The sequence below is a fragment of the Cetorhinus maximus genome, chromosome X (genome assembly GCF_964194155.1).
Source record: "Cetorhinus maximus chromosome X, sCetMax3.hap1.1, whole genome shotgun sequence".
Lineage (NCBI taxonomy): Eukaryota > Metazoa > Chordata > Chondrichthyes > Lamniformes > Cetorhinidae > Cetorhinus > Cetorhinus maximus.
Window position 1 is genome coordinate 8,389,996 of NC_135917.1, and position 16,003 is coordinate 8,405,998.

General features: G+C 44.4%; 1 protein-coding gene across 5 annotated transcripts in view; it reads right to left on the reverse strand.

The window, feature by feature from the left end:
- The window catches only part of LOC144672613 (sodium channel protein type 8 subunit alpha-like), a 233,689-nt gene that overhangs the window by 22,828 nt on the left and 194,858 nt on the right, over positions 1-16,003 (reverse strand). For 3 of the 5 annotated variants that reach the window (XM_078534436.1, XM_078534432.1, XM_078534434.1), the window contains one exon: positions 14,554-14,676. The exons of the other annotated variants lie outside the window; for them this stretch is intronic. In XM_078534436.1, the coding sequence (XP_078390562.1) occupies positions 14,554-14,676 (123 nt within the window). The remainder of the gene's footprint in view (positions 1-14,553; positions 14,677-16,003) is intronic. 5 annotated transcript variants of the gene reach the window in all.

The following is a 16,003-nucleotide window of genomic DNA, read 5'->3' on the forward strand; positions in this document are numbered from 1 at the left end:
GAGAGGAATGGGAATGGATAGGCTACTTTCGGGAGAAAGCTGCATTTCCCAAGATCCACTGAATGGATTTAGCAGCTGACAGCTCTTCCAGCTCCTCAGGGATGTCCCCTGGAAACTCCATGAGGCAAAACAAATAAAAATTCAATGTCAACAAAACTCGAGTGTGACTGGCAGCACTGTGCCAACTCTATATTATTGGCTTCAAGTCTCCCTGAGGGAGGTCACCAAACTCCGCCACTATGTCCAGCAGAACCTTAACCCCTGTAAAGTCTTTGGCCGACATCTAGAATGATTCTGTGGCTGTGATAAATTTGTGATGGGTTAAAGATGGTAGGTGACTTCCCTCCCTCCCCCCCCCACTCCCACACCCCTCATCAATTGATAACTCATGCCCTTGGCATCCAAAAGCACCTCATGGTCATCCAGCTCGTTTTCCTCCTCAGAAACCATATAAGGGAAAACAAACTAGGAATCCCATCTGCAGGTTGGGATTTGGGGCTTCAAATGCACACAGCTCCCCAGCTGGTCACTAGAAACTAGTACACCTTGCTAGCTGCTAACTATGTCACTAACCTTGGACCAATAATAGTACAAAGCTGTGAAACGCTAACTGCTCCTTTAAAGACTCTTGTGAGGCACAGCAAGATGTATCACTCGTGGCACACTCAGGGTGCTACGAAGGCAGTGCAATTGCAACAGAGAAGTGCATAATGGGTATTCTCATTTCCTTGGTTTTCCACCCAAAAATAGGTGCATTTGGGAGTGCGGAGCAGAGGAAAATTGGGGCTGTGGTGTTTACTCCTCAACCATGTTAGCTGTAGCTGTCAATCATAAAAACAACTTCCAAATCATAGGGAAGAGTTTGAGAACTTGTTGCACATGATTATGGTACAACAATACACATCCAGTATGAACAGTTGAAAAATACATAAAATCGCAACGTGCTTTTTTGCAAAACTCTACTGAGCCTCCTCGTTAAGGTTTAATTGAAGCTTCTCCTATCGGAGAGATTCGTTGTTGTTCCAGCTCACTCTTTGCTTTGACATAACACAGTTTTTTGCTTCTTCTTTGCTCTGACGCTGTGGTTTGTTGACTCTGGACTGGCTGTATCAGACCATCTGTGTAACCTGGCTCTTAGGTCTATCGATAAAGTATGGTTCCATTTTCTGCAAGTATCTCATCTTAAAGATCTTTCCGTCCATTCGTCTGATGTTGGTGGTCTGGATTTCCACTCGACTTTGCCCCTATCTATTTCCCTTTCCTTGTTGGTATAACTCTGACAACCTCTTCTCTATGCTTAGTGAGTTCTTGGGTACCTTTGCTGTAGAGCTGGGCCAAGTTCACATTCCTAAAGTATAGCTTTCTTTTTACATCATTAACCATTCTCAGTTTCAAAAGTCTACGTAAAATGGGAAAGGGTAAATAGTCTTTGAGCCAGCTAATGCATCAATAATTGAACTGTCCAGTGCCTCACTTGCTGTGTCAGCCAAGAAGATTGAGGTAAGACGCTGTTGTGAACCACAGTGCTTTTGCAATTTTAAGTGCTCTCTATCTTGCCATTTCACTTGGTGAACTGATGATATGACTGCAAACTGTTGGAATTTCCTTGACTTACATGGTGGGCCATTGTCTGATATAAATTCATTTGGAATACCATTGTGTCAAATAAGCTCTCATCTTCGGTGGAACTTCTTTACCAGTTTTTTTTAAAAATCAGACCGTCTATTGCAAAGGAATCTGAATAATAGATAGACCACATAAGATAGCTCATTCCAAATATGTCAAAAATAAATCCTCTAATTTCTCCCAGGACCTTTCTTGTATTTGCTGTTTGTCTTCAAACTGTTGGCAACCATCACATTTTCTTTCTCTGTCCTTGTTCATCAAAGGCCAGTAAATTCATGTTTCTAACTCCCTGAACACATCTTTGGATTCCAGTGTGAAACTCTGGATGTCATCTCTTTTCTTATCCGGATTGCTAATATTGCCACATTTTGATGCTTTCAATCTTTGTTTCTGGACATGCGTCGATTAACATGACTTCCCGTCAATTTTCCTGGGTGGTGCTGTAAGTAATGCATCGACAATAAAGTTCCTTTTTTCTCTTATGCAGACATCAAATCTGCACCATTGACTAAAGTGTCATGTGTCATGCCAGCAAGGTCTTCCCAGTTTTGACTGCCTCAAGGAATCTTCCTGAAATTCTTCAGGAGCTGGATAGGTTTCAAAGGGCACATCCAACCGGCCGTACCTTTTAAACTGTTCGGAGAAAGTAGTCGGCAGACCCAATTCATTGAACACAATATGCCAAAACCCGTTCCTCATATCGATCGCTGTGAATATTTTCACTTTCGCAGATTCAGAGAGTTGCCCACATACAGAAGCTTTGTTAAGTGGCTTTGGATTGATACACAGGCATACGTAACCATTTGCTTTCACTATCGCTGTTGAAACGATCCGATTAACCAGCTCCTTCATATTCTTGACAGGTTCTTTTACAGCTAGAGGAAGTTTCCCAACTGGCAACTGCGATCTTGAGATCAACTTAAAGAGTGTCCAATTTTCCTTTTCCTTTGAAGGTATCCTGGTACTTGGACAGTACATCTTGCTTTGGGACTTTATCATGCTGTTTGCATGAATTACCAAGTTGCAATTGCTGAATGACACTAGCACCCAAAACAAGTCCACATCTAGCTGGTAATATTTGAAACTCAGTTCTGTGCTTCTCGTTCTTCTTGGCGGTTCTAACACAACTCATCTTTTCCCAATGGTTTAATTTCTTTTTTTTTTAAAAAACATGATCAGTAAAGTTTTAGATTTCTGAAGTTATCCGCCGCTTGGATCATCTGTATCAGGTATTAATTCTCAGGTAGAACATTGACAATAAAAGCACAGGGGAGCTGAAATCTGACCTGCTTATTGCTTACGAGCATGTCGACAGATAATTCGTCATGATATTGATCTGCTAAGATTTAATAATCTCATGCATGAGAATGTGATCTTTAGCTAAGCTACAATTACCTTCCATCTGCTGCTGATTGCCTTTGTTTTGACCTTGGAGGCATTGGCTGAGAAATACTTCTGTTCTTTACAGTTATTGCACTTTTGATGCTTCTTTCTGGCATGTCTATTTCAGGAGCTTTTCAAAAGTTTTTGGGCTTTACATCTGAAGTTATTTTCGCCTTTAACTTTACTAAATATTGAACTTCTTCCTGGCTCCTCATTTCTTTGGGGCTTGGCCGTTGATTTACTAGCTTTATATAAGTCAATGTGTTGTCAACGTTAGTTTTGGTTCCTGTAAACCTTTCTTCTTAGTACCATTGTCCAGTCCCAATAAATTTTGGGCCTCTAATGTGACTTTCTTCTTAAGTTGTGGAAATTGGCAACAATATAACCTCGGTATCAAACATCTGTCTCAAAACGAAGACCATCAAGTATTTTCAGTGTTTCTCTGCTCATTAGGATAATTAGTGTAACAGTTCGGCCATCTTTGGTTACCAAATGAATCTTTTTGCACATTCTTTTGAGGCTTTTCTGGTTGCTGTCTACATTTGCCAACGATGGTACATTTGATAAAAGATTCGGAGAACTGTCTGGTAGTTGCGTTCTTTGTGCTCAGCATTTCAATTTTCCATTTTAAGTGACTCGTCAATAGATAAAATTACACAGAGAATACAATATAACAAAAAAAATTATGTGTTTCGATGAAAAGCACATGAAGTTGTTGGAAATTGCTTTCTTGGTTCCAATTTATTTGTCTGTCGTCTATGTATCCCCTTCAAATGCTTTGGGGTTTATGTTTGGCTGTTAACAAAAAGATTTCAAAGGTTCAAAATATGCGGTCTATTGACTGTGAATTTGAGGAAGACTACCCTACCAGGTTAGAGGGAATACACAGAGAATTTGCAGTGTTTGACTAAAGTGGGAAGGACGCCTCAGTCGAGATCCATCCACAATTATCAAGTTACTGGACCCAGCTTGGTCGATCCAGGATCCTTTCAGATAGAATGATGAATTTGTGGTGCCAGGTAATTTAACCTGTTCCCTGAATTATGAAGCAAAATATCATTCGATTGCTTTCTTTTTTTCAATTTCCTCTGCTCCTCTTCTTCCCAAAGCACCGACCCCTTCCTGGAGTACAGGATCCAGTTGCCCTCAGTATCTTCTCAAATGGCCATTCCTGTACCTGTATTGGCAGGCTATTTTATTACATAGGGACATTACACCCTCAGCTTTGATCCTGTACCCACACGCATAATTTGCAGCAAGGGTCATTAGATGGTGTTTGGGAAGTAGTACAGGGGCACGGTAGCAGAGCAACTGGACCAGTAATCCAGAGCATTGGACTAAATATTGGGAGACATGAGTTCAAATCCCATCATGGCAGCTGTGGAATTTAAATAAATCTGAAAAAAAAAGCTAGCATGAGTACCATGAAACTAACAGTTTACACTAATGGCCTTTAGGTAGGGGAATCTGCCACCCTTACCCAGCCTGGCCTGTATGTGATTCCAGACTCACAGCTAAAAAAGCCATTCAGTTCTATGAAAAACTGTACAGACCACCTGTCATCGACCTCGTCTCCAGATGTGACAAAAGCACTCTCGGCTCAATCAACCCCGCAAAATTCTCCTCAGCAATATTTGGGGGCCTGTGCCAACATTGGCAGAGTTGTCCCACAGACTAATCAAGCAACAGCCTGACATAGTCATACTGAATAATGTCTTACCAGTCCATGTCCCAGGCTTCTCCATCACCATCCCTAGTTATGTCCTGCCCCACCGGCACTTTGATCTGATCTGTTGGTTGTGGGATTGCTTCACTCTGTCTATAGTATACTGCTTCCACTGTTTACCATGCATGTAGTCCTGTGCTGTAGCTTTACCAGGTTGACACGCTATTTTTAGGTATACCTGGTGCTGCTCCTGGCATGTTCTCCTGCATTCTTCACTGAACCTGGCTTGATGGTAATGGTAGAGTGAGGGATATGCCAGGTCACAAGGTTACAGACTGGGGAGGAACACAATTCTGCTGCTATGTGGGACAACTCTGTGCTGCTGTGGCACAGTGGCACAGTGGGAGGGAGTGGCCCTGGGAGTCCTCATCACCGACTCCAGATCCTATGGGGTCTTCATGGCATCAGGTCAAACATGGGCAAGGAAACCTCCTGCTGATTACCACGTACTGCCCTCCATCAGCTGATGAATCAGTGCCCCTCCATGTTGAAGACCATTTGGAGGAAGCACTGAGGGTGGTAAGGGCACAGAATGTACTTTGGGTGGGGGACTTCAATGTCCATCACCAGGAGTGGCTTGGCAGCATCACTGCTGACTAGGTTAGCTCAGTCCTGCAGAGCACATCTACTAGACTGGGCCTGCGGCAGGTGCTGAGAGAACCAACACCGAGGGAAAAAACTACTTGACCTTGTTCTCACCAACCTACCTGTCATAGATGCAGATATTGGTAGGAGTAGTCACTGCACAGTCCTTGTGGAGACAAAGTCCTGTCTTCACAGAGGATACCCTTCATCGTGTTGCGTGGTAGTACCTCTGTGCTAAATGGGATAGATTCAGAACATATCTCGCAGCTCAAAACTGGACATCCATGAGGCGCTGTTGGCCATCAATAGCAGCAGAACTGTGTTCCTCCATAATATTTAACCTCATGGCCCAGCATATTCCCCAATCTACCATTACCATCAAGCCAGAGAATCAACCCTGGTTCAATGGGGAGTGTAGGAAAGCATGCCAAGAGCAGCACCAGGTGTACCTAAAAGTGAAGCATCAACATGGTAAAGCTACAAGACTACCTGCATGATAAAAAATGGGGGGAGTATGCTTTAGACAGAGCTAAGCGACCCCACAACTAATGGATCAGATCTAAACTCTGCTGTCTAGCGACATCCAATCATGAATGGTGGTGGAAAATTGAACAACTAGCTGGAAGAGGAGGTGCCAGGAGAGATTGAGGAGACAGGGACTATATTCTCTAGAGTTTAGACGAATGAAAGGTGACCTCATGCAAAATTCTTACATGGCTCAACGGGGTGGATGCAGGAAGGATGTTTCCCCTGGTTTTTGGGGGGTGGGGGGGGTCTAGAACCAGGGGACATAGTCTCAGAATAAGCAGTAAGCAATTTAGGACCAAGATGAGGAGGAATGTCTTCACTCAGAGGGTGCTGAATCTTTGGAATTCTCTATCCCAGAGGGCTGTAGAGGCTCAGTCATTGAGTATGTTCAAGACAGAGATCAACAGATCTCTAGATGTTAAAGATATGAAGAGATATGGGGATAGTGTGGGAAAATGGCTTTGGAGGAAGAAAATCAGCCATGATCTAGATGAGTGGCAGAGCAGGCTTGAGGGGCCAAATGGCCTACTCCTGCTCCTAATTCCTATTCCATTCGGCAATGATGAAGGAACTAGCAGATGAGCGCAAAAGACAAGGCTGAAGCATTTGCAACCATCTTCAGCCAGAAGTGCCGGATGGATAATCCATCTCAGCCTCCTCCTGATGTTCCCAGTGTCACAGGAGCTAGTTTTCAGCCAATTCAATTCAGTCCCTGCGATATCAAGAAATGGCCGAGTGCACTGGATACAAAGGCGATGGCACCTTCATCTTGGTTGTACTGCTGAAGATTTTTTCTCCAGATCTAGCCGCACCCCTAGCCAAACTGCTCCGGTACAACTACATCACTGACATTTAGCCAACAAAGTGAAAAACTGCCCAGGTATGTCCTTGCCACAAAAAAGCAGGACAAGTCAGTTCCAACCAATTACCACCCCATCAGTTTACTCTCAATTATTAGCAAAGTGATGGAAGATGTTGTTGACCGTGCGAGCAAGTAGCATTTACTCACCAATAACGTGTTCACTGATGCTCAGTTTGGGTTCTGCCACTCAGCTCCTGAGCTCATTACAGTCTTGGTCCAAACATGGGCAGAACAGCTGAACTCAAGAGGTGAGGTGGGAGCAACTGCCCTTGGCATCAAGGCAGCATTTAACCAAGTGTGGCATCAGGGAGCCCTAGCAAAACTGAAGTCAATGATAAATGGTGGGGGTGGGGGTGGTGAAATCTCTCCACTGGTTAGAGTCATACCTAGCACAAAGGAAGTTGGTTGTGGTTGTTGGAGGCCAATCATCTCAGCTCCGGGACATCACTGCAGGAGTTCCTCAGGCTATTGTCCTAGGCCCAACCATCTTCAGCTGCTTCATCAATGACCTTCCTTCCATCATAAGGTCAGAAGGGGAGATGTTCACTGATGTTTGCACAATGTTCAGCACCATTCGCAACTCCTCAGATACTGAAGCAGTCCATGTCCAAATGCAGCAAGACCTGGACAATATCCACACTTGGGCTGATCTATAATAACTAACATTCACGCCACACAAGTGCGAGGCAATGACCATCTCCAATAAGAGAACCTAATCATCGCCCCTTGACATTACCATCACTGAGTCCCCCACTATCAATATCCTGAGGGTTACCATTGACCAGAAACTGAACTGGACAAGCCATATCAATACTGTGGCTACAACAGTAGGTCAGAGGCTAGGAATTCTGTGGAGAATAACTCAACTCCTGACTCCCCAATGCCTGTCCACCATCTACAAGGCACAAGTCAGGAGTGTGATGGAATACTCTCTACTTGCCTGGATAAGTGCAGCTCCAACAACACTCAAGAAGCTCAACACCATCCAGGACAAAGCAGCCTACTTGATTGGCACCCCATCCAAAAACATCCACTCCCTTGACCATCGACGCACAGTGGCAGCAGTGTTTACCATCTACAAGATGCGCAATCGCAACTCACCAAGCATTCAACATCACCTCACAGACATGTGACCTCCACCATCTAGAAGGACAAGGGCAGCAGATACATGGGAACACCACCACCTAGAAGTTCCCCTCCTAGCCACTCACCATGCTGACTTGGAAATATATCGCTGTTCCTTCATTGTTGCTGGGTCAAAATCCTGGAACTCCCTCCCTAACAGCACTGTGGGTGTACCTACACCACAGGGACCACAGTGGCTCAAAAAGGCAGCTCACCACCACCTTCTCAAGGGCAGTTAGGGACGGGTAATAAATGCTGGCCTTGCTGTTGATGCTCACATCCCATGAATGAATTAGAAAAAAAAAATCCCAATTGATCTTCCTCCCTCCCTCCCTAATTCAGGTGCACTGAGGCCAAATGCAGCAACCCTACTCTCACCCAGTCTTTAATCAGCTAATGTAGGTACAGACCAGGGACCTGCTAATCTGTATGGCTCAGCTGCCTTAACCAAATATCACCTGGAAGGCCATTTCAAATGTTGGACCATTCACCATGTAAAGAACTTCCTGATATCAATCCTAAAGTCACATTTTTAAGAGCTTAAACCTGTGACATCATGTCCTACCTGTGCAGCTCAGTTTAATGCAGTATCCTGCATTCTTCATCCTCAGGCCTGTAACAGTGACATCATGTGGATGGCTCGCTTCCCTCTGTGGTTCCAGACTGACTACATGTACACACATATCAGGTCTTGTTCTACTGGATTCTAAAGTTTGGCCAACATTTCAAATTGACATTTACAGCTTGCTTCACTTGAAGTTTACTTAACATGGCATTTATTTTTTATTCTTTCATGGGATGTGGGCATCACTGGCAGGGCCAGTATTTGTTGCCCATCCCTAACTGCCCTTGAGAAGGTGGTGGTGAGCTGCCTTTTTGAGCCACTGTGGTCCCTGTGGTGTAGGTACACCCACAGTGCTGTCAGGGAGGGAGTTCCAGGATTTTGACCTTGAACTGAGTAGCTTGCTCGGCCATTTCAGGGGGCATTTAAGAGTCAACCACATGGCTGTGGGTCTGGAGTCACATGTAGGTCAGACTGGGTAAGGACGGCAGATTTCCTTTCCTAAAGGACATTAGTGAACCAGATGGGTTTTTTCCATCTTGACTAGCTTTCAAAATCCAGAATTTTTTTTTTTTATTAGTAGAATTCAAATTCCGCCAGCTGCCATGGTGGGATTTGAACCCATGCCCCCAAAGCATTAGCCTAAGCCTCTGGATTTATGCATCATGAATGCATCAGGTCCTGGGGTGGGATTTGAACCTGGAGCTCCTGGCTCTGAGGCAGGGAATGTTATCCACTACGCCACAAGACCTCCCTAAATTTAATTAGATAATGAATGAAAATGGTTACTCGCGGTTAAATGAGATCAAATGTAGAAGAATATAGAATTCAAGTGCTCCAAAGTAGTTGCTGGGCATGTGTCCAAGGTTCAGAGCAGGACAAAGTGATTTGGAAATTGCAATGTTCATTACACTGGCGTATGCAGGACACTCATGTGCACTATACTGAGCAGCAAAGAAACATGGCCTCATTATCTCCCAGTTTCCCTTTCTACTTCACCAGTGCACTGTCTGGTATGAGAAAAAAAATGAAGACTTAACAAATGGAGCTGTTTTCTTCAAAGCCAAGGAAATTACAGGGTGATTTGATTAAAGTTTAGAACGAAACCCCCTGGGATAAAGGGGTTGACGTACGAGCAGGTCGAGCCTATACTCATTGGAGTTTAGAAGAATGGGAGGTGATCTGATTGAAACATATCAGATTCTGAGGGGGCTTGACAGGGTGGGATGCTAAGAGGATGTTTCCCCCTCGTGGGGGAATCTAGAACGAGGGGTTAAAAACAGAAAATGCTGGAAGAACAACTCAGCCGATCTGGCAGCATCTGTGGAGACAGAAATGGAGCTAACATTTCGAGTCCGTATGACTCTTTTTCGGAGCTAGATCTAGGGGGCACAGTTTCAAAATAAGTGGTCTCCCATTTAAGACGGAGATGAGGAGGAATTTATTTTCTCAGAGGGTGGTTAATCTTCGGAATTCTGTGCCCTAGGGAGCTGTGGATGCTAAGTCATTGAATATATTCAATGCTGAGTTAGACAGACTTTTAAACTATAGGGTTATGGGGAACAGGCAGGAAATCGGGGTTGAGACCAAGATCAGATCAGCCATGATCATAATGAATGGCAGAGCTGGCTCGAGTGGCCAAATGGCCTACTCCTGCTCCTATTTCTTACGTTCTTATGAAGAGATGGGACAGAGTAGATAAAAACATACTGCTTCCTGTGGTTAAGGGCTCAGCAGCGAGGGGACTTGGGTATAAGATTAAATGTTAATGATTTAGGATCGAGAGGAGGAGGAACCATTTTACACAGAGGTTTGTCAGGCAGGGAAATGCCAGAGTTAGTGATTGAAGCATGTCAACATTTAACTATAGGTTGGATAGGTGGCTGAAGGGAAGAGGAATAAAGGGATTTGGGAACAGCATGGGATCATCAGATAAGAACCACTGATCAAGTACAGGATAAACAGCGACATGGACTGCTTGGGCCAAATGGCCTGTTTGTGTATTATAATTTCTATGTGATTAATCTTTTCCATACAATTTACTTTTGCATATATCTCTGTAAGATCACCTCTCAGACATGCTCTTTAAAGAGAGAAAAGTGCACACATTTCTGCTCCTTCTTCATAATTCAGGCTCTTTATATTTTGGGATCAGTTCTGTAAACCTACCTGCTCTCCCTCCTGCACTTTAATGCTTCCCCGCTTGTATCTCGCTAATTAGGTGCACTCTCAAAGCACAATAGTTTGACCACAACTTTTACAGGCTTCTACCAAATTAAGTTCAATTCAGCTCAAAATTACAGCTTGTATCAATGGCTTTAAGGCATTTCAAAGAGAAACAAGGGGTGGAATTTAATGTAGGTGACAGGGGTCTCACCTGCTGGCTGGAGAGCTGGCGAGAGCCCTGAGTCACCTACTTTTGGGAAGCCCCGCTGAATTAAGTGCCAATTAGGCACTTAACTTGGCAGTTGCAGGCCTACCCCAGGGTCAAGGGCCTTGGGGATGGGAATTCCACCCTCCCCCCACCAGCCCTACAAGAGCTACCACCAATCAAAGGCTGGCAGCCATGCATTGCTTGGCAGCACCACTAGAAAGGCAGTGGCTGCTGCTGGTACTGCATCCACCCGTGGCCCCGGGGTGCTGAGGGAGCCAGGCCATGGGTGAGTGATGGCATAGGGTGGGGGTTGCAGGGGAAGGAGTGGGGGGGGCGGGGGGGGGGACAGCGGCGGTCAGCAGCAAGGGTGGGGAGTGGCCCTCAGCAGGCCTCCTCCCTTCCCGATGCTGGGGTCCTTCGATCAGGCACTGAGTGCCTTTGAACGAGGGACCCCACTGGAAGCCCACAAGCAACCCCGAAAGGGTTTGTTTCCTGGGCTTCCCACATGGCGAGTCCACCGCCTGCCGCTTCGTGAATGCCAGTGGCGGTGGCATGAGGCCCTTAAGTGGGCATCAATTTACTTAAGGGCCTCAATTGGCAGCAAGGCGGGAGGACCATGCACAAGCATTCCCGCCACGGACTTAATCGGGGCAGAGGCAGGCTTCCCACCCACCACTCTCCTGCCCGATTAAATGCCCCCCACCACTAAACTCGCCTTGGCGGAGGGCATTAAATCCAGCCCAAGCTTTGCAATTCTGAGCCCTTTCTTGTTACTCCGCAGAACTACGCTCTGAAACCAGCAGTTCGGGAAGGGAACTCACCGTACCCGCTTTGGACAAGTAAATGCAGGCTCGACAGTTTGTTACACATCCTGAAAACAATAAGAGGTCTCATTGTTTTTCAGGGAAGAAGTTGTTCAAGTCTGAGCCAAATCTGTAGCCCAAACATTGGGAAAAATAAAGATTCCAACTTCCTCGTTCTATTTTTAAAGTGAACATGTATTGTGCATCTACACAAACATCCAGAACGGCATCTCAAAAAAAACTAGTGACCAGTATTGCCAAAGCACCTCTGTGTTTGATTAATAGTTGGGCATGTCAATTACCCTTATTAACCAACTATACAATCACCCAATGGTTTCAGGCCTTGATCGTCTGCACAATCTTCTACTTTCTGGGACAAAAACCCTCTTTTGCACTGTACACAATCTGATGCCAGAACACACCTGGAGTTTCTAATGGTCCACTGCTGAAATAATACGTCTGTTGTTCTCAAATAGGAACTGACTGTTAGGGCCAGATTTTCACAGAGTCGGGCCGACTTCAGAGATCTTTAAAAATGGTGGGTGGGGCCTGGATGCCAAAGTCCCGCCCCCATTTCCGACAGTTCCCACTTTTTCCGGCCGGCGGAAGTGGGGATGAATCACACAGGTAAGAAAAGCAAACTCAGCAGGGCCATTTGAAATTAGTGCTGAGACCAAACAGACCCCATTTTCACTGCTCTAAGGGCCTTAACCCACAGTGTGGAAGTCATGAATTTATGGAGTAACATAAACAATCGTGAAGGGTGGACAAGGTCTGTTTTAGTGCCATGATCTGAAGTTTTATACATCCCCAGCCCTTTAAACATGAAAAAACCAGGCTGAAGCTGTCAGCTAGCATTAAGAAGAACCCCCTCTGTTGCACTGCTTTGATTTACAGGCCACCTGGTGTAGGTTAGAAAAAAACCATTACCATCTGCTTCTGCAGTTTCAATAGAGTTCTTTATTGAGATTTCCCTAGGGCTGTTATTATAGCTGAGGTCGTTATGAATGCTTGGCTGAGTTTGAAAAGCTACAAAAGCACTTATCTTAGCAGGGGCAGTTGAGTTCACATTTTGATTGACATTTTAAAGAGGCTATTAAATGATTAGCTGTCTTTGGTGTGGTTACTAAATAGAACTTTGTTTTTATAACAGATCGAACACTTGAGGGGATTTAAAATCTTTGAATAGGAGTTTTGTTCATTATCAACTATGTATAACTGAGAGCTCTATTAAATTGTTAGAAGTTTACTTTTTTATCATTTCCACATGGATCCTGATGTCTGCCTATATTGGATACTGGGTGAGTGACTATGGAAGTGGCATTGGGATATGAGGGGGCATGGGGGTTGGTGGGGGGGCATATGTTGGCATGAAGGTGGAATGGAGGTTAGAGGGGGCATGGAGATGAGGTGGCATGGGGGAATGGGGGGCATGAGTTGGCATGGAGGGGTATGGGGAGTGGATAGAATGTGAGGGATGAGGGCTAGAGGACCTAAAAGCTTCTAGAAGAACTGGGACAAAGTCCCAGAGAACCGAGGCAGGCCTTCTAACTAGCCCGCCTCAGCACTCAACTGCCCCCAGGGCTGCCTACAATCTGCTTCTGGGGCCAGTGGGGCTGGCTCTATCCTGCTCTCTCCTCCTTGGATTGGAAATTGCATGTAACAGAGCCCTTTAAACCGAGGCAGGTCTGCTGAGTTGGGAAATTTCTTGACTCGAGCTACCAGCCTCGGTAGCGAAAATCTGGCCCTTAGTTTCTGTAGCCACCTTTCAAACACAAGGCAAGTATGTTTAAAATGTGCAGTGCATATATTGTACAAAATGACTGATGGTCAGTGATGGATTACTAGGTTGTGGTTTTGAGTCTGTATGTTACAAATGTGGCATTGTACGCACCTTTGTAACACATTCCCTCCGTTTGCTGTTCTATCAGTCACCTTCCACTGCAATTTCACCTCTCCTAAGGTTGGGGCTTTAGACTGGATTAATTGATAATAAGAGTTCCTCTCAAACGTACCGTACATCTAACCTAGGGATGCTTGCAAGTCATTGAATGCAATGCTGGAAAAAAAATCCAATTTTTCAAAACATGGGCTCTTTAATAAGCACTGGATGGTCGGTGCTGTATACTTGCTCTTCTGAAATGAAGGTAGTGGTACATTGTAAATTACATGCACCTTCAAAATGTGTGGCCGATTATTCAATATGGATTCCATGCAATCAACAGCAGCGAGTCTCATCCCACATTAAATTATTTCAAATCTTTCAAATGTTGTGATGGCATCAAACTCATTCAGTGCAATGCTTGATTGTGATCAGATTCGTTTAAAGTGACACAACAGGGGTACCATAGAGCATGGTATAAAGAAGGGAGGAAGTGGAAGGAAAAGCTGTCAGACAAGGCCACCAGTCCATTGGACTGGATTGAGAACAACCAGGTACAACAAGATGAACACCATGACCATGCATATATTGAGCAAGCCTAAAAATATGTGGTTCTGATAATACGCACATTCAAACTTCAAAAACATTCAATTTTACCTCCGATTTGTACAAAAAACTACAGCTCCCAATTGAAGAATTGAATTAAAGTTGGTACTTTGTGGACCAATTATCAATCATTCAGTCTGCCTGATCCATATTTAAGCATATGCTTCATGTATACATCTTTGCACCTGGTGATTCTCCATTTAGGTTACAGCAGAAAAACCCTTTTAACACTAAAGGAAAGCCAGGCCAAATGAGAACAGCTGATGTATGTTCTACGATGGCATGTAGTTTGGGCCAGTCTAATGTGATGAGGCAGCCTAATGTATCTCCTTTGCAGGAGAGGGTGCAGGTGCGGAATAACAGGGAGAGGGGATAAGTTCAGCAGCTGTGTCATGGTTAATTTACCCCTCCCCAGAGATTATTGATCAATTCTAGCATGCTTAAACTTTTTCTCATATGCATGCAGAAGGTCAGCTGCTATTCCATCTTACCCTCATCCCTTCAAATCGTGATAAGGCTCTTAGAGGTCTCAAAGCTCTTAGTGTCCTAAGAGACTTAATGGCACCTAGTTCGGAGTAGCCCAGGGCATTAGCTACGAGGCTGACTAAGGAAACCTATACAGAAACAGAAAAGCAAAGTTCCCAATACTGTTAGCAAAGGCCCTATCACTGATGAAACAAAGTGGACTAATTGTGAGATTGCCCCAAGCTCGTTGCGATGAACTGAGACCAGCTCCCTACTTCCCTTGCCTGAAGTAATTCCTAGTGACCTAGAAGGAAATGCGTAGTTGAGAAGAGGCATAAGATAGAACAAAAGGAAGAAAAGTGAAAAGAAGGGTCACAGACACACAGACAACTAAAGGGGACCTGTTGGAGGAAAACGCCCAATGGATGATAAGAACCTTACCCTTGCCCTTTACTTTGTGAAGATCCGATCGAAGTGAGGGGAGAAAAAGCCCAGAAAATTAAGCCACACAAATAAAAGGTACCTACAAAAAAGAATACAGGTAAATCTGTGCTGCATATCAAACTAACCTCTGATATATCCTTTATATACAGAGGCACTGCACTGGAGAGGGGTGGTGGGAAGGGTGGCAGAGGAGAAACAGAGTTCCATCTGCAAACAAATTGTTCCAAATGCCTGGTCACACTGGCACTTTTGTGGTCATGTTCAATTTAACATTTTGTACTCAAATTTAGATAAACAAAATGTGCATTTGCAAAGCAAGTGGGTTCCCCAGAAAGTTTTCATTTAAAGCTGCAGTGTTCCTTTAGCTACCAAAGGATCAATCAATCACAAATGTTTAGAACGTTTCTTAGACGTTATTTGTTTGTCACATTTGAAGTGACTCATTGGCAAGGAGCAACTTGAAGACAGTACTGGGCACACTACTTTGCCTTCAAGTATAACGTGGTGTAAAGTTTGAGACTTTGCCAGTGTGAGAAACTTAAAGGAAAGATTGCACACTTAAGATGAATTTCTTCAGTTCTCTACTCAGCTTTTGTGTGAGTGTACCACACAGCTGCAAGGTTTAGAGGCAGCAGAGAAGGCAAAAAAAAGACAGGCTCAAATTTATAGAGCACGAGGGGCTAGATTTGAGAGACGTAAGTATTAATACGTGCAAATAAGTGTAACCTGCACCCATCAAGAGGGAGAAATTCTCTCTTCCCTAGGAGGCACTATCTCCAAGTGGGATTAAAATTCAGGTTCTAAGAGATGCCCATTCAACATGGCTTGATATCTGTGTCCAGGTTGGATATATTTTGGATAACTAATTAATAGCATTTGCAATTGTGTCTACGTTATACTGGTACAGTAATGCAGCTCTTTTACATTGATGGAAAGTCCAAACAAATCAGACATACTATGCAAGTTTCATGAAGGTGCAGAGAATAAATGCAGTATCTCCCCTGATCCATGCTTTTTAATACCCCTCTTTAT